Raw genomic sequence first — 25,114 nt, 5'->3', positions numbered from 1 at the left:
AGTTCGTTCTAGGACAGGATTTGGAGTTGGTACACACTGTCAATTCCAGGAAGTCTTGCAGGTGATAATGTTGCAAAACAAAGCAAAGAACAGCTGTTCTCTAGCCTTTTCAAGCAGTTGAGGCTGCTTTTATTTCAACTTTGTACAGCAGATTGGTTTTTAAAGTTATTTGCTTTGAAGTTAAAATGAAATTTACTCTCATTATTCTAATGTATTGTAGATTGCTTCAGTTCCAAATTCTATTCTTATACTAATAAAAATGAATATATAATGCCTCATGCTTCTGATATAATTATTTGTATTGTTTTACTTGAAAATTTGAAATTGTGTGCTTTTAGATAATCAAGTTTACACTGATATTTGATCTGCCAGAGAATGCAGCCTCTTTTTTTTTTTTCACATTCATTGGCTAGAAAGAAGTTCTAGAACAGAACTAGAACTAGAAAGAGCCACAGAAATAGAACTAGGCCCAGGTCTAGGATGGACCTACCTAGGGGTCTGTGAACATCATTCTAGTAAATGAAAAGGAATGTTCATCACTTTTATTCCAAACAGAAACAGCTTTAGTGATTTTATTACAAAACCAATACACATTCACCCCCCAAAAAAAAATTCAGGAAAGATAAAGAAGAAAATAAAAATCATCTATACTCCCACTTTTAGGCTACTACATTCAACATTTTAGGGTATATGTTTCTCACCTTTTTTTCCGGCATATGTAGATGTATCAATACTGTTCTTGAAATGAAAATGGTATCTTTCCACACATATGGCTTTAATATGTGTTTTTCCACATGAATAAAGAGCATGTTAGGAAGTTTCGCTTTCTAGTGTACTGAGTGGTGTATTTCCCCTTTCTCCACCCCTCATTAAGAAAACTTAAATCTGTATTACTTTTTGAATCAGCCAGGCATTTGAAGGAAACAAAAGCCATGCTAGCTGTTTTAAGCAGAAAAACAGAAAATTTTAAAATTTGATATTTTAAAAGACAGGTGTTTATAATATTGTTGGGAAGTCTAGGAGAGGGATGTTATTCTCATCCTTGTTCCCCATCTCATAAATGATCTTAAACATCTCTGTCCCTAAAGGACTAGGCAATTGTTTACCCCTCTGCTTGGAATGCACTTCCCCTAGATACCACATGGCTCTCTTACCACCTCCACACTTTGTTTAACCGTCACCTGCTCAGTAAGACCTTTCCTGATCTCGTATTTAAAGTTGCAAACTGACCTTTCTTCCAGCCTTCCAAACGCTTCTCTGTTTTTTTCTCCACAGTACCTATGACTTTCTAAATAATTACATGACTTTCTTTTATTGCCTGACACCCCCACCCCTTGAGAAAATGGATCGTTAAATATACTATTTATTATTGACTCTTCACTACCTGGAGCAGTGTCTAGGCACATTTTTTAAATGAATATGTTTCTTTATACACGTGTCATTGTGTGCTTGTCTAATAATTTAGTATGAATTAATTCCTGATGTCAAAGATATGCACAAACTTGCCCAGAAAGGTTTTAACAATTTGTTCTTCCAACAAGAGTCAATGGAAATGTCTTTTACCTGATACCCTCACCAACATCATGCCCTCATCGCACTATTCTTTCCATTCCTTGAGCTCACTCTGTTTATCCCCACTGGATATATTTGCATTAACTCCTCCCTCCTCCCAGAATGCTCTCCAGCCGCAATTCTTCCCATTACTGAAGTCCCACTTTAACTGTTATCTCCTTAGAGAAGCCTCCCCTGGCCGTCAGCTGTAAAAGGCTTCCCAGTCACTCCATTTCACATCACCCTACTTTATTTTCATTATAAGCATATTTCACTACCAGATTATTTTCTTATGTGTATGTTTATTTGTGTTCTCTCTCTAGAATGTAAGCTTCATGAAAATAAGAGTTTCATATGTCTTTTCAATGCTTATCTCCAGTAAATATGTGTTTGATAGTGGAATAGACCCTGGGTACTGTCATTTTTTCATTATGACTAACTACTGGGTGGGAAGTAGATTTAACAAGAATTATTTTTCTAGACTGGTGAAGCTGAGCAACTTTTCAAGTATGAAAGCTGCTTTTTTAAAAAATAGCAAATGCTAAGATGACCTAGAAGTTGAAATATTCAGTTCGCATATTTGTTTTAGATATGCTGTATTTGATTTCTTGTATTTCTGATAAGTTGCATGGTTTCTTAAGTTTCTGAAGCCTTCTTTCTCATTTATGTCAACATTAGTATCCGTAAAGTAGGATTCCTTCTGCAGATTGTACTCACATACTGTTGTTTTCTTTTCATCTCCACAGCTTTTGGAAAGAACCAACAGTGTTTTTGAAGAGTCAGATTCCGGTGCTACCAAGAGTCCACTCCATTTAGCTGTAAGTCAGATGCTGTGGGTAGCTTCACCGTGTTACAGAAGAACCCTAAGTGTTCCCAAGAGTAGGCTGCTCTTAAAAGGAAAGCAATTGTTACACATTTTAGCAGTGCTTAAAATTATCTAGTAATAATAATTACTAACCGAGGAAATGTTTTATTTTTATTTTAGAGATGTAAATATAGACAACAAGCATTGAACTGTAGATAATTGAATACCATAGTTAAAAACTTGTGAGATATTTAAACACAGACTTGTGAGAGCAAGATGAAAATATGCATGAAAGCGACTCTGCAGCTTCTGCTGAGGCTTGAAATCGAGGTCTCATAGGAAGAATCAGACCCTGCTTTTTGTAATCTGGTGAGATTTGGGAAGGAGGTGAAAGTGAAAGTGTTAGATGTTCAGTCGTGTCCCACTCTTTGCGACCCCATGGAGTGTAACCCACCAGGCTCCTCTGTCCATGGAATTCTCCAGGCAAGAATACTGGAGTGGGTAGCCATTTCCTTCTCCAGGAGATCTTTCTGACCCAGAGATCAAACTCTGGTCTCCGACATGACAAGCAGATTCTTCACCATCTGAGCCACTAGGGAGGCGAGCAGGAGTTATTTTGTCACCAATAAAGCTTCCTCTCCACATCCCATCATTGAAAGGAAATGCAGTAGCTTAGAGTGAGAATCACCAAACTCTCCCTGAGGGTGACAGAACTGAGAAGCTTACCACCACTCTATGTCTGTGAAGGTCTTGCTAATCAACAGCTGTTCCCTAGAAACCTCTCGGACTGACAGCAGCCAGCTCACCTGCGCAAGGCACTGCTGAGTTGTGAGACCACAGTACAGGGCCATCAAGATGTTTGGACGCAGCTAGAGACTGGATACTGGGAAGAGTAGGATGCTGGGTCTCTATGTTTAACAGTTATGACATTGCACTCAGTACCACGCACACATAAGCACGTTTTCAGTTTCATTCTGATGAAAAATTGAGATGGAGATTTTGGAGAGCTGAGAGGAGTATTTTATTGATGGAGACACATAGAAATTCAGCCAAGGTAGGAAGGGATGAGGATTGGGGTGAACTGAGGCAGATAGGAATGTAGGAAGGAAGGGATGAGGCCATCCCATGAGTTCTGGGATGAACTGATCACACTCCATGGAGCCTTTTCCTCCTTGCCAGGCTCCTCAGGTACTCACCAGCCCATCTGCTAGCATCTCACTCACCACCCTCTGCCACATCTACCGACATAACCACTGTATGCACAGTGATAAATATGCACACGCCGAGTCCTGTGAAAGCAAGCCAAAATGTCCACGAGTCTTTCTTCTGGACATGGGCTTAGAGTAAAAAAGGTGGGTGGATATTTATATGTATAAAATTTTATACCAGTTGTCTCCTAGTACAATCACTGCAGATGGTGACTGCAGCCATGAAATTAAAAGATGCTTGCTCCTTGGAAGAAAAGCTATGACAAACCTAGACAACGTGTTAAAAAGCAGAGACATTACTTTGCCAACAGAGGTCCATCTAGTCAAAGCTATGGTTTTTCCCGTATCATGTATGGATGTGAGAGTTGGACCATAAAGAAGGCTAAGCACCAAAGAACTGATGCTTTTGAACTGTGGTGTTGGAGAAGACTCTTGAGAGTCCCTTGGACTGCAAGGAGATCCAACCAGTCAATCCTAAAGGAAATCAGTCCTGAATATTCATTGGAAGGACTGATGCTGAAGCTGAAGCTCCAGTGCTTTGGCCACCTGATGCAAAGAACTGACTCATTGGAAAAGACCCTGATGCTGGGAAAGATTGAGGGCAGAAGGAGAAGGGGATGACAGAGGATGAGATGGTTGGATGGCATCACTGACTCAATGGACATGAGTTTGAGCAACTCTGGGAGTTGGTGATGGACAGGGAAGCCTGGTGTGCTGCAGTCCACAGGGTTGCAAAGAGCTGGAGATGACTGAGTGACTTAACAAAAAACAAAACAGGTTGCTCTAAAGGTTGACCCTAGAACCTCTGCTCAGCCATCTGCTGGGCCTGGGGAAGTTAGCCCAAGGCTGGGCATTCACAGAAGCTCTAGCTGCCCTAAGAGATGCCTATCAGAAAGGTTATCTCAGATAGAATTCTCATGTCCTTTGACAGTGTGGTTGATTGCATTGCTAAGCCTGCTGGTAATCTGAGAAGAGAGCCTCTCAGCTTCCAAAAATTTTATAATCTCTCATTCTTTTTCTTTTTTCTTTCAAAAATTATTGAGTGCTTGCTGGGTGCTAGGTGTTCTGCTAAGTGTTATGGGTTTCCAGTCATGTAAAGACAGGGTGATATGGTATCACTGGAGAGAGAGGGGCTTGGTTAGTTCTCCAGCTGGCAGGGGTCTAGTAAGCACCCCCTGGAAAGAGGGGGTCCCAGCCAGCAGTCTTCTCATTAGCATCTCACCTGGACATGGTTTTCCCATCTGTAAATTAAAAAGGAGTGAGTTAATTAACAATCCCCAAACCCTTGCCAACTTGTTAATTTGTTGTATGATCTTGGGCAAAAACTAACCTCTTGTGTCTCAGTTTCCCCACCCATTATATGGGGAGAACAGCAGTATCTCTGTCATAGGGCCGTAGTGGGGATGACATGAGTTAATACATGTAAAACAGTTAGAACAGCACCTGGAGCTTATGTGGAATCAGCTGGGGCTTCATCTTTGCTCTTAGTAACATCAGTATCATTCTTTCCTTTAACATGTACTGACCGTGCATGTGCCAAGCACGGTTTCAGAAGCTGGAGAGAGAGCAGTAAACAAAATCCAACCACTGTTTTTGTAGGGTGTCCAGTCTAGGAAAGACAGTAGGCAAGTAAATGGACAACATAGCAGATGGCCAGAAGTGCATGCTGCTCACGCTACAACAGGAGCAGTGAGGTAGAGCGCGTCAAGGTGGCAGACGGGGTGATGTTTCTCACAGCGCAGAATCTCTTGTTTGAACAGCAACTCGATGAGCTACCCATTTGGTCTCTGACCAAAGAGTGTTCCGGGCAGAAGTGCAAAGTCCCTGGAATGAGCATCTTGGCGTGTTCCCAGAACAGCAGGGCCACCGTGGCTGAAGCAGAGTGATGAGGGGAGGGTGGTAGAGATGAGGTACGCATACTGTCAGCAGGTCGGGGAGTGCGGCACGGAGGCAGGGTAGGGCCTCAGACTCCAGTGGGAACTTTGACTGTTTTTCTGACACAATATGAAACCATTTGGAGGGTTTTGAGGAGACAGATGATGTGATATGGCTTTTATCTTAAAAGGATCACTTTAGCTTCTATGTTGAGTTTAAATTGTCAGGGAACAAAGCAGAAATAAGACAACCATGATAATGATGACTTTGACAGGGTGATAGCAGTGGGTTAATTCTAAAACTGTTTTGCATTTTTTTCCTGTAAATGCTGACACTTTTTAAAGAAATTAGTATATGCTCCAAGAACCCCAGAAGTATGCCCATCACCCTCCCCAGGACCTTCTGTAGCAATTAACTTGATTAAAACTCTAGACATATTATTTCTTCCATGGACGAGTGTACAATGAAAAAGAACCAGATGCCCCCAAATCTTGACTGCCCCCAAGAAACCTGACCTGCCTTGAGTTACTATTTCCTGGCTGAATGATTCAAGTCTCCAGGGTTATCCGCCCAGTGAATTTCATAAGCATTTCATCCACTTGAAAAAAATTAAATTGAGAAACAAGGCTATGCAAATGAAAGGCTCCAGCTGTCGAGTTTTCCAGATGGACCGGTTGTTTCATGGATTCTGCTGAGATTCCAAATTCTTTCTCCTGCTGCCCTCAGTTCCAATCTAAAACATTTAAAGAAATTAATCATGTTTAAGAAATATTTAAGTTACTTAATGAGATATTTTAAAGTCTTTTGTAAAAAAATTTGAAATGTTTGCTACTTCTAGTGAAGGCTTAAACTGGGTTATCTATTGAAAGCCAAAATACTACTTGCTTTTTGAACCAACATATTTGTTCTTTTGTGTGATTACTTCTTCCTTGAGTTATTTAAAAAATTATTTGTGGAACTAGCCACTGAACACCTGATTTAGGATGGGAATAGAAAGAAAAGTACGAGCTTGGTTCATCATGTACTGCCGACATGAGAAAGATCTTCTTTCCTTACTACCTGAATCTCTTTCAGAGAACTTGAAGTTTTATTGTGTTCTTTTTTATAGACTTTAAGAACCATATAACCACCTAAAGATAGAGTCATGCATGCATTTAGCCATAGAATAGAGTCCCATATTACATGGTAGTTTGTTTCTAGGGTTAAGCTCTAAAGTGTGAAGGTAAGTGAAAATTCTTGTATTATCAAGTTTACCTTTATTATTTCCCTTAAATTGCCCTGGATGTCTAATATACATAGTTTTATGTCTTCAACTCTGTATAGTAATGCTTTTGCATACTAAAATTCAAGAGATGTAGGCTTGATTAAATGAAGAGACAAGGGGAATTCTATACATAAATCTAGCCTTTCAACCATCCTCTCTGAATTTTCAAGTGCCTGGTATAGAAGAAAGCATGGATTGGAATTCTGAACCTTTCCTTCAGCAGGTTTCACTCTATTTCATTTTAATGTTGAGCCTGTTTATGCTGTGCTCCTGTGTTCAGTTGTGCCCAACTCTTTGCAACACCATGGACCATAGCCTGCCAGTCTCCTCTGTCCATGGAATTTGCCAAGAAAGAATACTGGAATGGCTTGCCATTTCCTACGCCAGGGGATCTTCCCAACCCAGGGATCGAACCCACATCTCCTGCAGCTCCTGTGTTGTAGGTAGATTCTTTACTCGCTAAGCCATCAGGGAAGCCCAAAAGTAAAGGCCATCAGATGACTTAGGTTCCGGCCCTGTTATAACATTAGCTGTGACCACCTTTAGACCACCTTGAGTCAGAGGACTAGAAAGTTTTATACTTCAAAGTGAACTTCAAGTTGCTATGGTAAAGCAAGAACATTCTTTGTATTCACTGGCAATCCATGAACTGAATACGCAGAATCTTGTGAGACAGCAAATAAAATAAGCATGATCTAATGTGGAAATGAAATACACTTGGAAATATCTAAAGAATGAAATGGCAGTAGTAAATTTAACACATGCAAATGGACTTATTTTTTGTTGTGAGAATGAAAAGGAGAAACGTCAGGGGTCTTGTACGGGAGTTAAGTTCGTGCCCTGCGATGTAACTCTGCAGTCCTGAACAGTGCTGATCCCTCTACATGAGCTTCCTCCCCACATACGTTTCTTTTTGCTCTGAGTTTTCTCTTTATTAATCTAAATATGTTAGCCATCATGCTTTGTAGATATGCATGCAGTTTATAAGTTGCCAATTCTACTTTCCTCAGTTCAGTTCAGTTCAGTCACTCAGTCATGTCTGACTCTTTGTTACCCCATAAATTGCAGCATGCCAGGCTTCCCTGTCCATCATCAACTCCTGGAGTCCACCCAAACCCATGTCCATTGAGTCGGTGATGCCATCCAGCCATCTCATCCTCTGTTGTCCCCTTCTTCTCCTGTCCCCAATCCCTCCCAGCATCAGAGTCTTTTCCAATGAGTCAACTCTTCATATGAGGTGGCCAAAGTATTGGAGTTTCAGCATCAGTCCTTCCAATGAACACCCAGGACTGATCTCCTTTAGGATTGACTGGTTGGATCTCCTTGCAGTCCAAGGGACTCTAAAGAGTCTTCTCCAACACCACAGTTCAAAAGCATCAATTCTTCGGTGCTCAGCTTTCTTCACAGTCCAACTCTCACATCCATACATGACCACTGGAAAAACCATAGCCTTGACTAGATGGACCTTTGTTGACAAAGTAATGTCTCTGCTTTTTAACTGGACTAAAGTCAAATAACAAAAAGTGTAAATGTTTACTATCTTTGTCATCATAGTAAGTGACACTGAAGAAAGGAGCATTTGCAAATAGCATCTGGAACCTGCTATTATCTATGTGGACTCATGTCCCTTTGATGTAAAGTCAGGATTTCTACATAAACTGAGCCAGTGACTACCATTACAATTTAAAATGAGAAGAGGTGTTACACAAATTCAAGTTCAAGTAAGTGACAGGCTCAAGCCCAGGGTCAAGTGAGATAGACTGACTTATACTCTAATGTAGATGCTCCACCTTTACAGGAGGATAGGTGCTCCCAAGCTGGCTTAAATTGATGGCATGAGTTGATGATGGCTGAAACTAGATGATGGATATTTGGGAATCCATGACACTATCCTCTTTTCTTTGTATAAGTTTGAAACTTCCTATAATAAAAAAGATAAATGTATACCTTATGGCCCTGTCACACACTTTCTGTAGATGCTCACAAGAAGCCCACAGCTCAGGCTCTGTGTGTGACTGAGAATTCCAGCTCCACCATAGAAGGCTGTGTGCCCATGAGAGGGTTGAGGAACATCTGTGCCTTCTGTGTCCTTGTTAGTAACAATGGGAATAACAGTAGCATCCAAGCCATGGGTTGTCCTAGCAAATAAGGTGCTATATGTTAATCCTGCCTGACACACAGCAAGTGCTCCATGAAATTAGCTGTTGCTTCTGAAGTTAGATTAGACTAAAGGCTTTCCATCTTAGGTTTCTATTTGTTACTCAGCTCTCTGACCCATTATATGTAGGCACAAAAATATTTTGAAAGTCAGTTAAATGGAATTACTGGGAAAGATCTTAAGACACTGCCTAGAAGCGTAGATACTAGTGGTCACAGATTCTGAGTTTCAAATCCTGACTTTGTCACTTCCTAAGTGATCTTGGATGAATTCATTATCATTGCTTGATTTGTGTTTTTGTCTATAAAAAGGATGTTTGCCAAGATTAGCACTCAACACAGTGCCCTCAATAAATAGTTGCTATTTTTAAAATATATTCTTATCACTAATACTAATAAATGATAATATAATTATATTCATTCATTTATTCCTCAACTTACTGTTGAGTGTCTACTCTGTGCTGTGCATGAGTCTAGGATACAGTAGTGAGCAATACACACAAAGTACCTCCAATCTTAGATAACAAATTAATAGATATGTAATAAGTTTCAAGTGATAATAAATCCTATAAAGATAAAATAAAGCAAGATAAGTGGGCTGGAGAGTGCCTTATGTGTTGAGGAACACGGTAGTGATCTATTTTAATTGGGCTCTGGGAAGCCTCTAGATAAGGAAATGTTTGAAGCAGAATTACCAAAAAAGCCATGTGGCTCTTAGAGGCGGAAGAACTCTCCAGGCAGGGCAAGCAGAAAGTACAGATGCAATGGCTGAGAGGAGAACATACTTTCTTTAATCATAGGGAGTGGGGAGGGGAGGCTATTGTGGTTGGAACATAGTGAATGAGGGGCCATGCTGATGATCAAGGGTGAGGGAAGCCAAATCCTAAGGGTCTGAATGGTCATGGGAAGTTTTGGGTTGTGTTACCAATGAGTTTTCATCGAGGAGTGCTATGTCCAACTTGAGTTTTCAAAGATTTCATCTTGTGGCTGTTCAGTAATAGTTTGCTGGTGACTCAGATGATAAAGAATTTGCCTGCAATACAGGAGACCTGAGTTCGATCCCTGGGTTGGGAAGATCCCCTGGAGCCTCCATTGCATGGCAATCCACTCCAGTATTCTCGCCTGGAGAATCCCCATGGACAGAGGAGCCTGGCAGGCTACAGTCCATGGAGTCGCGAAGAGTCGGACACAACTGAGCGATACAACACAGCACACAGCAAGGATGGGAAGGGAAGCTTTTGCCATCATGGCAACAGAGGATGTGGTATAGTGTAGAACTGGGTAGATTCTGTATATATTTTAAAAAAGGAGTAGAGATGATCATGGCTTGAAAGTAGAGATGATCATGTCATTGAGGGCTACTAGTACCCAACACCTGTGTGCAAATTGTAACAGATATGGATAGCTGTTTCCTGCCAGGTGCCTGACAACCTGATGACACCTCTGTTGATGAACAAAAAAATGTCCCTTTCTTTCAGCAGACACATCCCTGTACCAGGGCATAGTAGGCAGTGGGGAGAGATGGGGAAGATATTTTTAGCACTCGCTTACCCCAGTGTTCCAAAGCTCTTGTGCAGGGCCACAACCCTGGGCTTAAGAGGGAAGACGAAGATGACTCCAAAATCTGGGGCCTGAGCAACTAGGAGGGTAAAATTGCCATTTACAGAGATGGAGCAAATTTTAGGAGGAAAATTAAGAACTCATTTTGGGACATGTTAAGCTTGAGGTGTATATTAGATATTCAATAGGCAATTGAATATACAAGTCTTAGAAAGTAACTGGGATATAAATTTGGGATTCATCAGCATATGAGTTATTATACTACACATATAATATATATGTTTAATATGTAATATAACCATAATCATTCATAAAAATAATATAAGAAAGTTTTATAAACAATTCCTTTTCGTACTCTTTAAATCTTGTGGGTCCTTTTAATCTAGTTTTTGTTATTGTTGTGGTTGATATGTACAGAGAAAAACATTCAAGTAGTTTTTAAAAAGATAAGTTAAAATAAGTCCATTTGCTTATTACTTTACTTGTCATTTCTAGAGTAACCACTGTCAAGTTTCCTTTGTATCTTCTAAAATTTCCTATGAATACAGAAATATACATAGGTACAAGTATGTGTCTATCTGAGTATATTTGCTTTTCATACAACAAAATCATTGTATTTATTATTTGCAGCTTTGTTTTTTTAAAAAAATTTTTGATAGAGTTTGTCAAATCACCCTTCACAAATATCACACCAATCTATACTGCCACCAACAGAGTGTAGATTGATTTTTTCCACCATGTCTTAACTAATACTGGACATGCCCAAACTTAATCACTGCCGTTTGGTAGTTAAAAAATAGTACCATAAAAATTTACATGTTTTTTTCATATGTTTATTGACCTTTTATTTTTATTTTTCTTTGAGCTGCCTTTTCATACCCTTTACACATTTTCCTAGTTTTTAAAAAGGCTTATGGAAGCTCTTTGTGTATTGAAGAAATCAGTCCTTAGTCTGCGCTAAGCATTTTTTCAAATAAATTGTGTCTAGGGTGATTGCTGCAGTGGAAAAATAGCATAGGAGACATGAGAGGCGACTTTGACTACTGAAGACACTGGGAACAGACTTTTCCTCTGTCTCCTCCTTTACTTCCCTCCACCAACCATCCCCCACCCCCACTGAATTCTTTTTTTCTTCTTTTATTTCAGTATCCTTGACCTTGTATGTGCACTACAGTTTTTTAACCTTATAGACTTAGTAAAAATTTCCTTTCAGACTTTTAGTTTTGTGTTTTAGTAGTATGAAGCCTCCTAACTTTAACACAGCGTAGGAGCTCACAATAGGACTGAACTTGGCCTTAATATATGGAATATACTTCCATAATTGTGTTTATGTTTTGATGATAATCAATGGAGAAAACAAGAGAAAAGGAAGCATCAACCATGTATTTTGCACTATGCAAAGGCTGTGAAGTTTTATTTCTTCTCATCCTCTCTGGAAGGCAACTTTTATTGCTCTTACTTTATAGATGAGTAAACAAACTCTAAGTGAAATTAAGAAACTCAGCCAGGATCACATGGTCGAAATTAAAATGTTGGACTGTAACAGAAGATCAGTATGCTTCTGTTGAATTACAAAGTCCACAGTGTTTTTAGTGATTTTTTTTTCCTCCAGGTTTAACAGAAAAGCCGTCTGAAAAAATATTCAGATCTTACCAGTGTGTTTAGGACTGAGCTGACAGATAAAAGAATATATTAATTCACTTAGCTATTAACCTGTGTTAGATTATTGGATTAATAGATATAAGAATACATTGATACATTTAGTACCTTTGGAGTAAATTATTTGACAAAAGAGAAGGAGCATTAAAAGATTTATATGTACCTGTGAGGTCTGTGCATTGTAATTTTTCCATCTAGTTCTCATTTCAGCTGTGTTTTAATAATTATGCCATGTGCTCTTTGAAGTAGTCTCCTTCCGTGACCCAGGAGGCTTAGCCCCTCGGATGGACTCTTGTGGGATTTAAGGTGAGCAAGCACTCGAGTTTGTGGTTTCTCCTTTGCAGGCGTACAATGGGCATCACCAGGCCTTGGAAGTCCTTCTGCAGTCGCTGGTAGACCTGGACATCAGGGATGAGAAAGGCCGCACTGCTCTGGATCTGGCTGCCTTTAAGGGACATACGGAATGTGTGGAAGCACTTATCAATCAAGGTGCATCCATCTTTGTGAAAGACAATGTAACCAAAAGAACCCCACTTCATGCCTCAGGTAGGTCTTGTCAGGAGTCTGGTTACATTAGTTTTGTGGCCCACTTATAAGTTTGAGTAAATGAATGGCGGCATCTTCCTTCATCCCAATTTTGAAAATATCCTCTTTCTATGTCAAATATGCCTGTGCTCTTCCAAAGTGCTTTTGGCTTTCTGTTCATTTAGAAATGATTAGTGTTCTACATCCAGAGAGGCTCTGACCTTCTTTAAAGGCTACTTTTTTTTTTTTAGAGCAGCTTTAGATTCATAGCAACATCAAAAAGGAAGGTATAGAGGTTTTCCACATACCCCTCGTCCATCACACATGCATAGCCTCTCCCATTATCAACATCCCTCACCAGACTGGCATATTCATTACAATGGATGAACCGACACTGACACAACATGATCATCCAAAGTCCATGGCTTACATTAGGTTCCACTATCGGTGTTGTACATTCTGTGAATTTGAACAGATGTCTAATGACATGTATCTACCATTCTGGGCTTCCATAGGTTGCTCAGTGGTAAAGAATCCTCCCGCCAATACAGGAGATACAGGTTTGATCCCTGGGTTGGGGAGATCCCCTGGAAAAGGAAATGGCCACCACTCCAGTATTCTTGCCTGGAAAATCTCATGGACAGAGGAGCCTGGCAGGCTACAGTCCATGGGATTATAGAGTCGGATATGATTGAGTACACACACACACACACACGCATATCTATCATTCTGCCCTAAAAATCCTCTACGCTGCATCTGACCTTCTTAACTCAAAAGAGTGTTCAGTACCTTTGGCCAATGGCAATCACAAAACTTTCTGGAAAAAAAAGGGCAAGGTGTATTGTTATCGTCAGATAAATCACATAGAATAAAATCTCATAGCATTTTGAAGCATAAAATTAATGATACTTCACAGCTACTTCATGAAAGGAATTTTCAGATAGCAATCTGCTGAGTATGTTATTCTGCAGTCTAAATGTTACTTCTTCACTTTTGCTCTGATTCTTTAATTTTTTTAATTAAAATTTTTTTTCAAAAAATTTTAATTGGAGTATGGTTTCTTTACAGCACTGTGTTAGTTTCTGCTGTACTGCAACACAAATCAGCTATATGTATACATATGTGCCCTTCCTCTTGAGCCTCCCTCCCATCCCTCACCTCACCCCTTTCAGTCATCACAGAGCACCGAGCTGAGCTCCCTGTGCTGTAAGCAGCTTCCCACTAGCTAGCTATCTTACACATGTTAATATATATTTGCAAACCCATGGACTGTAGCCCACCAGGTTCCTACATCTATGGTATTCTCCAGGCAAGAATACTGGAGTGGGTTGCCATTTCCTTCTCCAGGGAATCTTCCCGACCCAGGGATCGAACCCAGGTCTCCCGCATTGCAGGCATACGCTTTAACCTCTGAGCCACCGGGGAAGCATTCATGTATATATGTCAATGCTATTCTCTCAACTTGTCCCACCCTCTCAGCCCCCTCTGTGTCCACAAATGCATTCTTTATGTCTGCATCTCTATTCCTGCCCTACAGGTAGGTTCGTCAGTACCATTTTTCTAGATTTCATATATATGTGTTAATATGATATTTGTTTTACTCCTTATTTTTTCCTTTTTTGGTATTTATTTATTTTTAACTAGAACATAATTGCTTTACCAACACAATTTTGTTCTGATTCTTGATGCATCAGGTATAAAAATAGTCTCTTAAAAAGCTACATGTATTTTTCAGAAAGTAAGTAATTTGCCTCTTCTGTGATTTTTCTTTAATGCACATTAAATAAAACTGTGTCCAGATACTTCTAGACATATACACAGATGACAAGGTAATGTGGAAGAGTTTCTAGCTCAGCTAAGGCATAATTTTCTTTGAGTTCAGGAGTTCAGTGATAATAGCCTTTGATCAGGATAGCAGATATTATAAAGTAAGTATTTTTCACTATGAAATAATGGATGTGTTGAGGAAACAAAGGAATGAAAACAGTTTTCAAAAGATTTGTGATTCTTGTACTTGGGAAAATTTTCTCAGAATGTTAGACTTTGTGGAAGCATTGCCATCCACATCTCTGAATGTTCAAACCACTGAGGAAAAATAATACAAAGATTGAAAAAACATGGTGTTGCTTAATTATCTGGAAGCAGTTGTTCCTAGAAAAAACTTTAGCCATGAGGTCAGCAGTGATTGGTATGGTTAAATTATAAATTCTTATTTCCCATTACATTTAGTCTTTTTAGTATTTGTAAGTATTATAAAATTTAGTATTCTAGGCATTCTTAGTATTACCATATAGCTTACATTTAGTTCTCCTTTTAAAGTTGCCTATTATTAATGCCAGCATCCTGCTTTAGTTACCGAGTACTTCCTGACACTTACAAAGGACCCATTTTGGTTGTGGAAAATCGCCCTTGTGAACAGGTCAACAATGAAGAATAATCATTGTCATTCATTTGCCACGGCGATAAAGGCTGTAGTCCAATGGAGCCCCCTAGTGGTCAACAGGACTCGCTCCTTTTGGGTGTCCTCCGTGCAATTCGTTGAGAAGGTGCTGGCTGTCATTTCATTTTATTCTCCACAAAATGTCTGCTGTGCAGAAGCTTTAACCTGTGCTTTGAGAATCTGCTTTTCCAGAATCTTTTGCAGCTCATTCGAGAGGCCAATTTTTTTGTTCCAAATCCTGAGAGTACCGTGAGGAACAGGATCCAGGATGGATTTTAGAGGGTTTGGCGTAGATAGTGGTAATGACAGTTGTGGTCTTTGAGCAGCATGAAAAATGACTGTCACTCATAGTCAGGGAGAGGCTGAGCTAGTCTGAGACAAAGCTGGGTTTGGCAGGGCGCAGCAAAAGGAAATGGTAGCATCTTTTTGCTGGAAGGCAATTGGGGGAAAATGTGTGTGGGAAGCCGAGAATTCTAGTGTAGCCACACTTTTAAAATAAGGGGGAATTATATTTACTGAGGGCTATTAGCTAAGTTCAAAAAAGCTACACACGCCCACCTCCCAGCATCTCAACTGCACCTGCCCAAGAAAAACATACTACTGTAGGAATTAGTTTGCTCTCCAGCATACTGGATGTGCTCAGTCACTTCAGTCGTGTCCGACTCTCTGCAACCCCATGGACCATGGCCCGCCCAGCTCCTCTGTCCATGGGATTCTCCAGGCGAGAATACTGGAGTGGGTTGCCATTTCCTTCATACTGGATGAGTGATACGAATTAGATGATTTTTCCCCTTTTTTAGTTTAGGCAAAAATAAAAATCCTCGAAACTATTATGATTATGACTATTTGAATTTGAGCATACCCCAGGAGATAGTGGAGGACAGAGGAACCTAGTGTGCTACAGTCCAAGGGATGGCAAAGAGTCAGACGTGATTTGAGGACTGAATAACAACAACAGTTTAAAGAATATCAAATTGATATAGAAAAAGGAATCAATCAAAATATGCTGTATTTCATGAGTATTATAAAATAATACCACCTGCAGTATTTAGCTATCAGTCCTCTGCTAATTATTTTCTTTTAAGCATACATTAAACCTCTTGCATATTTCACCAGTGCTAACAGACTTAATGTAATTTTTAAAACAAAAAGCAAAAGAGCAACAACATTTCTACAAGATTTCCTCCTGAGGTACATAAATGGGATGTTGCTGAGAATTAGCTGAATGCAATGATCTACAAAATGTGGATATTATCCCTGTAGTTAATTTGAGTGGTGTTGATGAATGTGAGCTAATTCTAGTATGTATTGTCCCTGAAAAATGTGTCGTAGTTAAATTAGCCTTCTCTCGTGACTGGCATGCAATAAAAACGGGCTGTAAAACACAGCTCTAAGAAGAGCCTTTATCAACCTAACATAGCTGCATCTATTCCCTTCTCTCTCTACAACCATAACAAGGTTAATGCAATGTATTTTATGGTGTTCTTATTGTTCAGAGAGGAGAGAAGGTCACGTTCAGAATTTTAAATATATTTGTTCGCATCCTACTCCCTGAGTAGAAAATCATGTCTTTTGCAAGGCTGTGGGTTCCATTCAACAAGCTAAAGGAAAGTACCCTACCCCAGGGATTATCAGCCTGGGAGGTGCTTCCTGACCCTGTGACACCAGGGTCTTCTTCCTAAAAGAACATCTTGCCTGGTGCACACAGAGCTGGGTGAGTCCATGGGTTCCACCCCAGGCAGTCAAGGCCAACGGAAGATTTGGGCCACGCTTCCTGCCCATTGCCAGTTCCCACCTGGGCAGCTGAGTGAGGAGGGGCAGGGCCTGCTGCCCCCAGTCAGAGCTCAGCAGGGGAGAGAGAGGGGAGCAGAGGTGATAGAGGGTGGGAGAAGGCAGAGAAACAAGGGCTTTGATATGAGGAACTTAGACGGAGAAATCCTCCAGCCCCTGGGGTGAGGAGCCATCTGTGAGTCTTCTGGGAGTGCCAATCAGCAGTGAGCCAATGGCTAACATTGCCAGCTTGAGGTTTGACTTAAAGTCACTAATCATCAGTCAGAACGTCTACCTCAGAACGTGAAATGATGGGGATAAGAAGCAAACTCTGTTCCCATCTCCCTTCCTCCCCTCCTCTGCTCCCCTCTTCCCTCCTTCTCTCTTCTGCTCCTCCCCTCATTCACCTGCTCTCCTCTCCCTCCTCCTCTGCCTTCTCCTCCCCCTTTAACCTTCTTTTAAAAAGAGCTTGAGGTGGACTGGACACAGGAAGATTGTACAGAGTTGGGAGACTCTCTTAGAGGAACAGAAGGGTTACCCAGAAAGTGGAGAGAGATGATCGGTTCTGTAGGAGTAGATAAGAAAGGATGTCCTCTTTAAGGAAAAAAGCCTCTATACAGCATCCAGGAAAGAAAGTTAGATGAGAACCACAGTGCCCTGATAGGAAGAAAGTGGAGATGGGTTGGTAACAGACGTATTGCCAGCTGTGCCCAGCAGCTGGCACTAGCTGGACACGGGATGTCCATCAGCAACAATTCAGTTCAGTTTAGTTCAGTCACTCAATCTTGTCCCAGCTCTTTGCGACCCCCATGGACTGCAGCATGCCAGGCCTCCCTGTCCATCACCAACTCCTGGAGTTTACTCAAACTCATGTCCATTGAGTCAGTGATGCCATCCAACCATCTTAATCCTCTGTTGTCCCCTTCTCTTCCTGCCTTCAAGCAAGAATTGGAAACCACCAATTTGAAGTCCAAATAAATTTTATTTCGGAAGGATCTATATGGTCTGTTAAAAGAATGTCCTTTATTTTCTTTTTCAGTAATTAATGGTCACACGCTGTGTATGCGGCTATTACTAGAAATTGCAGACAACCCAGAAGTTGTTGACGTGAAAGATGCCAAAGGACAGTAAGTGTTCTCACACCTGGGGTTGACATTTCAAATCACAACTGATCAGTTAATTTGTTAAACAGCTAGGAGGTCTGAATGCTGAAATTTGGTGTTTATACTGGGATGAAATTGATGGATGAGGGTCCTAGAAGAATGAAGTAGCTTTATGCTGGAGTATATATCCAAGAAAAATGTGTGTGTGTGTGTGTATCTTGATGAAAAAGGGCTAACTTTTTATATATGTACCCTTGTTCTTTGGCTTTTTAAAAATATTTTCTCATTTGTTCCTTTTTTCTATTCACTTTTACCCTCTTCTGAAGCTGTTACCATCTCATTTTTAAAATTAATAATGGAATAGGACAGACCTCAAGATGTTATCACCTCCATAAAAATCCTTCATATTTTTATCCTTCTTGTGTTATTTTTCCCTGAGTATTTTCCATCTGTTAGCCTGTTCTCCCACCCAGTCTTCTCTTACGAATAGGAAACGCAGAGCAATAAAGCACTGGTGACTCACCCCAGATATATGAGTTCATGTTGAAGACAGAACTGGGCCACACCTCCTGGAGCCCAGCACTTGGGTCTTTTCTCTGGACTTGTCCTTCTTTTCTTTAAGGCAATGGAGCTTTGTTCAAATGAAATACTGAACCGAAATCCAACGTAAAAGACTATAAAAGTAGTTCACAGTTGCTCTGATGGAAACAAGAGCATCTCTTATATACACACACTCCCTGCTCAATTGATACTTGGCCAATGCTGCATAGTTCTGAAAATGATGGGATTCAAGTGAGCATTTTAAGGTGGAACTTTGCTCTGCCCTACTCATACTGATCATTCCACTGCCACCATTCCATGTGGTCATTATAGACCAGAGGCACATAGCTTGTTCCAGGTAGTAGAGAGCAAATCGGGGACACTCAGAAAATACTAAGCAATTGTCACAAAGGGAGAGAGACTGAGAGAGAGAGAGAGAGACAGAGAGACAAAGGAAGAGAGGAAGATGCTCCCACTGGAAGTGATGAGTATTTTTTAATCTTCTTTTTAAAAGCCCATTCAAATAAAAACCCACAATGAGGTATTATCTCATGCTGGTCAGAGGGCCGTAATCAGAAAGTCTACAGACAATAAATGCAGGAGAGGGTGTGGTTAAAATGGAACTCTCTTACCGTGTTGGTGGGAATGCAAACTGGTACAGCTACTATGGAGAACAGTGTGGAGACTCCTTAAAAAACTGGGAATAGAACTGCCATACAACCCAGATATCCCACTGTTGGGCATACACACCTAGGAAACCAGAATTGAAAGAGATACGTGTACCCCAGTGTTCATTGCAGCACTGTTTACAATAGCTAGGACATGGAAGCAACCTAGATGTCCATCAGCAGACAAATGGATAAGGAAGTTGTGGTACATATACACAATGGAATATTACTCAGCTATAAAAAAGAACTGCATTTGAGACAGTGCTAATGAGGTGGATGAAATTGGAACCTATTATACAGAGTGAAGTAAGTCAGAAGGAGAAACACAAATACTGTATATTAACACGTATGGAATTTAGAAAGATGATAACAACAATCCTATGTGTAATACAGCAAAAGAGACACATATGTAAAGAACAGACTTTTGGACTTTGTGGGAAAAGACGAGGGTGGGATGATTTGAGAGACTAGCATTGAAACATGTATATTACTGTATGTGAAATAGATGGCCAGTGCAAGTTCAGTGCATGAAGCAGGGCACTCAAAGCTGGTACTCTGGGACAACCCCAAGTGATGAGGTGGGGAGGGAGGTGGTGGGGGGGGTTCAGGATGGGTTAGACACATGTACCCATGGCTGATTCATGTCAATGTATGGCAAAAACCATCACAATATTGTAAAGTAATTATCCTCCAATTAAATTAATTAATTAAAAAATAAAAGCCCAATTTCTCTTTTCCTAGAACCCCACTAATGCTTGCAGTAGCGTATGGACACAGTGATGCTGTTTCATTGTTACTTGAAAAGGAAGCAAATGTAGATGCTGTTGACATCATGGGCTGCACAGCTTTACACAGAGGGGTATGTACATCTTCCTTAGCTTTAGTCAAGCAATTCTGTAGTGAACTTGTTTCTTCTTTTTTTTTTTACCTCCTTATGAATTTTTAGTAAGAAGATTGTTGCCTGAGATAACCAATTAATCTCAGTCAGTCAAAAAGAAATTACAAAATCTTTTGCAAAGATAAAATAATGGCAGGTACTCTGAGGTTCTGCTCTTGAGTTGCCATGTTTGACTGTGATAATAGATACATGAACACCTATTGTTGCAAGACTTGGTTCTGCTTTCTGATTGCATGCACATCATAGGAAATTTGCAAAAAAAATCTTAAAGCACAAATAACAAAATAGTAATCTCTAGTAATCTTACCTCCTGGAGATAACCACTTTTTGATATATATCACCAATCTTCTTTCTAAATATAGATTTGTTTTAAATCTTAAAAAGAATACTGAAGATGCTATTTGGAACCTTTTTTTTTCTTATAGTATATCAAGTACCTTTGTCCATATCACTAAATATTTTTCTGCCCTATCTTTTTTAATCCTCCATTGTGTGCAGGTGTTGTAATTTATTCTGATGCTTACCTAGTTTTGAGTAACCATGCTATTTTTAATTGTTCTTTATTACAATGTGGGCCCATTTACCACCTGAAGTATGTACTCTGCTGAAATAAGTACACTGTGTGTAATTCTTCATAAACACCTGCTGAACTGTTTTTTAAAGTATATCAAGAAATCTAAATGAAACAAAAGCAGAAATCAGGAAATTGTTATTTAAAGATGGTGCTGACCACCATGATCAATGAAGAGAAGAGGAACTCTAAATGTTTAATGCCATAATCATAGATCTTATTTTAGGTACTTTTTGGTACTTCCTATGGGCCACACAGCAGTCCGGGAGCCTTTACATATCTTATTAGTCCTCACAACAGCCTATGAGGTCATTATTACTGTCCTCATTTACAGGTGGGTGTTTCTCTGAAATAGGATAAGAGTCTTTTCCCTTAAGACCTGGGTGTTATGTCTACTTACTTCGAGCCTAACCCCACTTAGTCAACAACTTTGCTTGCTGAGTCTTCTTAGATTTGTGTTGTGTTTTTAATTGCGATGCTTCAGATTATGACGGGACATGAGGAATGTGTGCAAATGCTGCTGGAACAAGAAGTGTCGATTCTGTGTAAAGATTCCAGAGGGAGGACACCCTTGCACTATGCAGCTGCTCGTGGCCATGCCACGTGGCTGAGTGAGCTGCTCCAGATGGCACTTTCCGAGGAGGACTGTTCTTTCAAAGACAACCAAGGCTACACGCCACTGCACTGGGCTTGTTACAATGGTGAGTTAATTGTCACTTGACTGATTCCAGTAGACTTCCTATCCCAACACTACTGTGATCTCAAAGGAAGTGAGAACATAACATGATGCTGTAACCAAGGTATCCACTCTTTCTGCATTCAGATACTGCAAAACAAACAAACAAAAATACCTTTTTTAGAAAATATTTTTCCCTCCGTGGCTACCATGATGCCATATTGGAATGAAAAATCACTTCACACTTTTTCTTAACCAGTAACATGTAACTCCTCATCAGAACTTCCGATGAACTAACTAGTTTAAATCAGGCTTTCTTTTCTATGAGATAACCAGGGATCCTACAAGGAATTGAAATAATACAGCTAAAAACAACCAAAACAATATGATGTAATAATGTCACAATTGACAGCTGGTAGGCACATGATTTATCTTTCAGCATTGCATTTTTATGTCACGTAGTCCCATTTATTTAGTTATACTTGCTACTGAGGAGATTTAAAATTCTGTGTTTCACTTATTTGAGTAGAAAAAGTTCAATGCCTGGTAATTGTTACATTTAAAAAATACTGAAGCCTCTAAAGTAAAATTAAGTCATTTCCAAACTCACTTTTTGATGTAATTTGGTATTTATTTTTCATAATTCTCCCTTGAAAATGTAAATCAATATATATGTATGTACATCTTTTTTAAAACTAGAATTCATATAACAAATATTCTATAACTTTTCTTATTGTGCACTCAACATTCTATTGCAGATAACCTTACAAATAAATATGTATCTATATACATTGATCTTGTTAATAGTTGAATATTTTATATCAGATAAATAGGTATAGACATGCATGAGTATGAGTGTGTATATCAGAATTTAATATTTATTCAACCAGATCCCTGTTGATGAACATTCAAATTGTTTTTAGGCTTTTTTTCTCATTACAAACAGTACTGGAGTGTGTATGTTCATATCATGGTACTTTATTCTGTTAGATAAATTTCCAAATAAAATAATAAATAATAAAATAATAAATTTCCAAATAAAATAAATTTGTTGATGAGGGCTTGTATATTTTTAAACTTTAATAAATTATACCATACTGCTTTAGTATGGCATAATTTTTACCCCACCAAATGTAAATAAAAGCTTTTGTTAGCCCAAGGTGATGTTAATCTTCTTAATTTTTGTCAATTTGAAGGACAAAAAAAGGGTATCTCATTTTATTTTGTGTTTCCTTGTCTAATTGTGTACTGATTTATGTATTTGCATTTCCTCTTCTGGAAAGTACTTTTTCCATCTATTGCTCATTTTTTCCCTATTGAGTGGTTTATCTTTTTTCACACATTTGTAGGAGCACCTTGTCTTAGAATATGAATCCTCTCTGTGTTATGTGTGTTGCAAACTTTTTTTTCTCAGTTCACTATTTGTCTTTGCTCCTTGTTAATGATATCTTTTTCCATGTAAAGATTTTGAACTTTTGTGCAGTTGAATCTGTGAGATTTTTTATTCTATGGTATGTAGGTTTACAGTCTTGCTTAAAAAGATCTCCTACCTCTAAGCTTATATGAATATTTTCCCATATAGTTCTGTTGTTGTTCTATTGCTAAGTCCTGTCTGACTCTTTGCAACCCGGTGGACTGTATTAGCACGTAAGACTCCTCTCTTTTCCACTGTCTCCCAGAGTTTGCAAATTCATGTCCATATGTTTCTTACTGTGCTTCTGTTGTTTTATTTATCCATAATCAATTCTTCTATTAAAATTTTCACTTAGAAACTATGATTATTGGGTCCAGAAAAGTTTTATGGTGCTCTAACTGTATCAGTTTAAGATCTTTCATTATGTTTTTATTATGATCCTCTTTTTTTCATTGGTTCTGACCTCAGTAAGAGTCAAATTTTCCACTTTTGCAGTTTGGTTTTGTTCCCTCCCGGCCATTGGAGGATTGTGATTTTTTTTTTTTAATTTACTTGCTAATGGGTAAGGTCACCCTAAGCCCCATGTGAGTTAAGCTGCAAGATCTATCTAGCACTGGAAAACCTACAGGAGGGGGGTGATGGAGTGCCAGTGTTGATTATAACAGCAGGTGGCAAACCTCCCACAGACCACATTTTCTCCCGTGTGGAGTTGGATGGGGCGGGGGTGATAGGTCTGTCTGTTCTAAGACCTCTCCAGGTACAAGCAGGGGAAGGGGAGCAGGCCTCTCCTAAACAATCCACTGGAATCTACACTTCCAGTGTAGTCTTCCAGATTGGAGGTTTAAGCTCCCCTCTTCCCAGAATCTCCTTCACTGAGCACTTTGAAACACTGAAAGTCATTCAAGGATCCTCAGTCCTACCTACACAGACCTTTACATTGAGATTCATATAGCCTCCAAGAAATGGTTTGTGTAGGTGCTGCCCCAAGCTAGGTCCTTCAGGGAAATTCATAGTAATAGAGAGGTTGAAATGTCTGGGAATATTTGAGTGACAGTTGGATATAGTTAGAAAGCTAAACAATATAACTGACATAAAATTAGGGGATTTGTATGTTCATTACTTCATACACTTCTCAGTCCTCCTAAAAGCAAAGTTTCACTTTTTTTCTCTATAGGTACAAAAAAAGTTTGACTTATTTTAGTACTTAAAATTGTTCAATCAACATAATTCTGGGGTAGATCAGAAGAGAGCTCTAATTTAGCACATAACTCAGCCAAGAAGAGGTTTCCAGGGCAACAATCCATATTCCAAAGCCAAATAGCTTTACCTTCTTGCCTTAACAATTGTATGAGAACATTGCTTCACAAACTTCATGTAGGTCCTTTATCAAGTAAATTTCCCATCATCCTGTGACATCAATAGGGCAGGTATTCCTTCTCCGATTTTTTTATATGTAGGAAATGGAGGCTCATAGATCACATAACAAGTAAGCTCACAGAGCTGGGGCCTTACTTAAATTCAGTTGGTTTGAAAACTACCTGCCATTTTGTTGAAAGTAATTATTCACATTTGTTCATCTACTCACTAAAAAATACTTAGTGGGTCCATACTATTTGTCAGGAACTGTTCTTCAGATCAGATCAGATCAGTCGCTCAGTCGTGTCCTTGGTACCCTTTTAAATACCATTTAGTGTTTTACAGTCAAAGCCCTTTAACCTGCACTATGATAAGTACTGTTTTTTATCAATCACATCTTCCTCCCTTCCCTAGGGTGCATAATTTTAAGTGAACCTATTCATCTGGGTAAAAGGGAAATTTTCTGCTCTAAATATGGACAAACTGAGGCATACCTATGTTAGGCACCCATCTACTAAGAGCTGTGAGTATGGTAGAATTGTTCCGCTTGCAAATGAGGTCTCTTTCTCATCACTGCTTAATTTATTCATTATATCTCAGAACACCTATGAACATAGTTAAAAACATTTTGACATTTAGTGAATTTTATTCCATGGAGAATGATCATTCAGCCAATTCAGGAAAATTCATGGGCCAGAATTCAGTACTTAATGAAAAAATAGATTTCATTAAACAAAGTTTCATGTTAGAAGCTCTCTAAATTCTTTTGGTTCCTTGCAGGTAATGAAAACTGTATAGAGGTACTTTTGGAGCAGAAATGCTTTCGAACATTTATCGGTAATCCTTTCACTCCACTGCACTGTGCAATGTAAGTAGAAAAACCGGAAGTTAATGGTGTGGCTTGAATTCTTTAAACCACACCTAGGGAAAGGGCTTTTGGCAGAAGGAAAACGCTTTTAGATTACAGATAAGACCAGTATATTCCATTTTGCTGCTAAAGGCAAATAAGTCTGATATCAAAGTGCAGTATCTAATGTTAATGATTTTTCAGGAGCTTTTTGTGAAGTGCCGTGG

The 25,114-nt window shown here is 39.4% G+C and overlaps 1 protein-coding gene across 10 annotated transcripts in view; it reads left to right on the top strand.

The window, feature by feature from the left end:
• The window catches only part of ANKRD44 (ankyrin repeat domain 44), a 310,935-nt gene that overhangs the window by 273,364 nt on the left and 12,457 nt on the right, over nucleotides 1-25,114 (top strand). For all 10 annotated transcript variants that reach the window (XM_061380553.1, XM_061380516.1, XM_061380505.1 and 7 more), the window contains 6 exons: nucleotides 2,298-2,369; nucleotides 12,424-12,625; nucleotides 17,854-17,941; nucleotides 19,867-19,984; nucleotides 21,079-21,295; nucleotides 24,821-24,908. In XM_061380553.1, coding sequence (XP_061236537.1) covers nucleotides 2,298-2,369; nucleotides 12,424-12,625; nucleotides 17,854-17,941; nucleotides 19,867-19,984; nucleotides 21,079-21,295; nucleotides 24,821-24,908 — 785 coding nt within the window. The remainder of the gene's footprint in view (nucleotides 1-2,297; nucleotides 2,370-12,423; nucleotides 12,626-17,853; nucleotides 17,942-19,866; nucleotides 19,985-21,078; nucleotides 21,296-24,820; nucleotides 24,909-25,114) is intronic.

The sequence above is a fragment of the Bos javanicus genome, chromosome 2 (assembly GCF_032452875.1).
Source record: "Bos javanicus breed banteng chromosome 2, ARS-OSU_banteng_1.0, whole genome shotgun sequence".
Lineage (NCBI taxonomy): Eukaryota > Metazoa > Chordata > Mammalia > Artiodactyla > Bovidae > Bos > Bos javanicus.
This window is presented reverse-complemented; position numbering and strand designations above follow the sequence as displayed.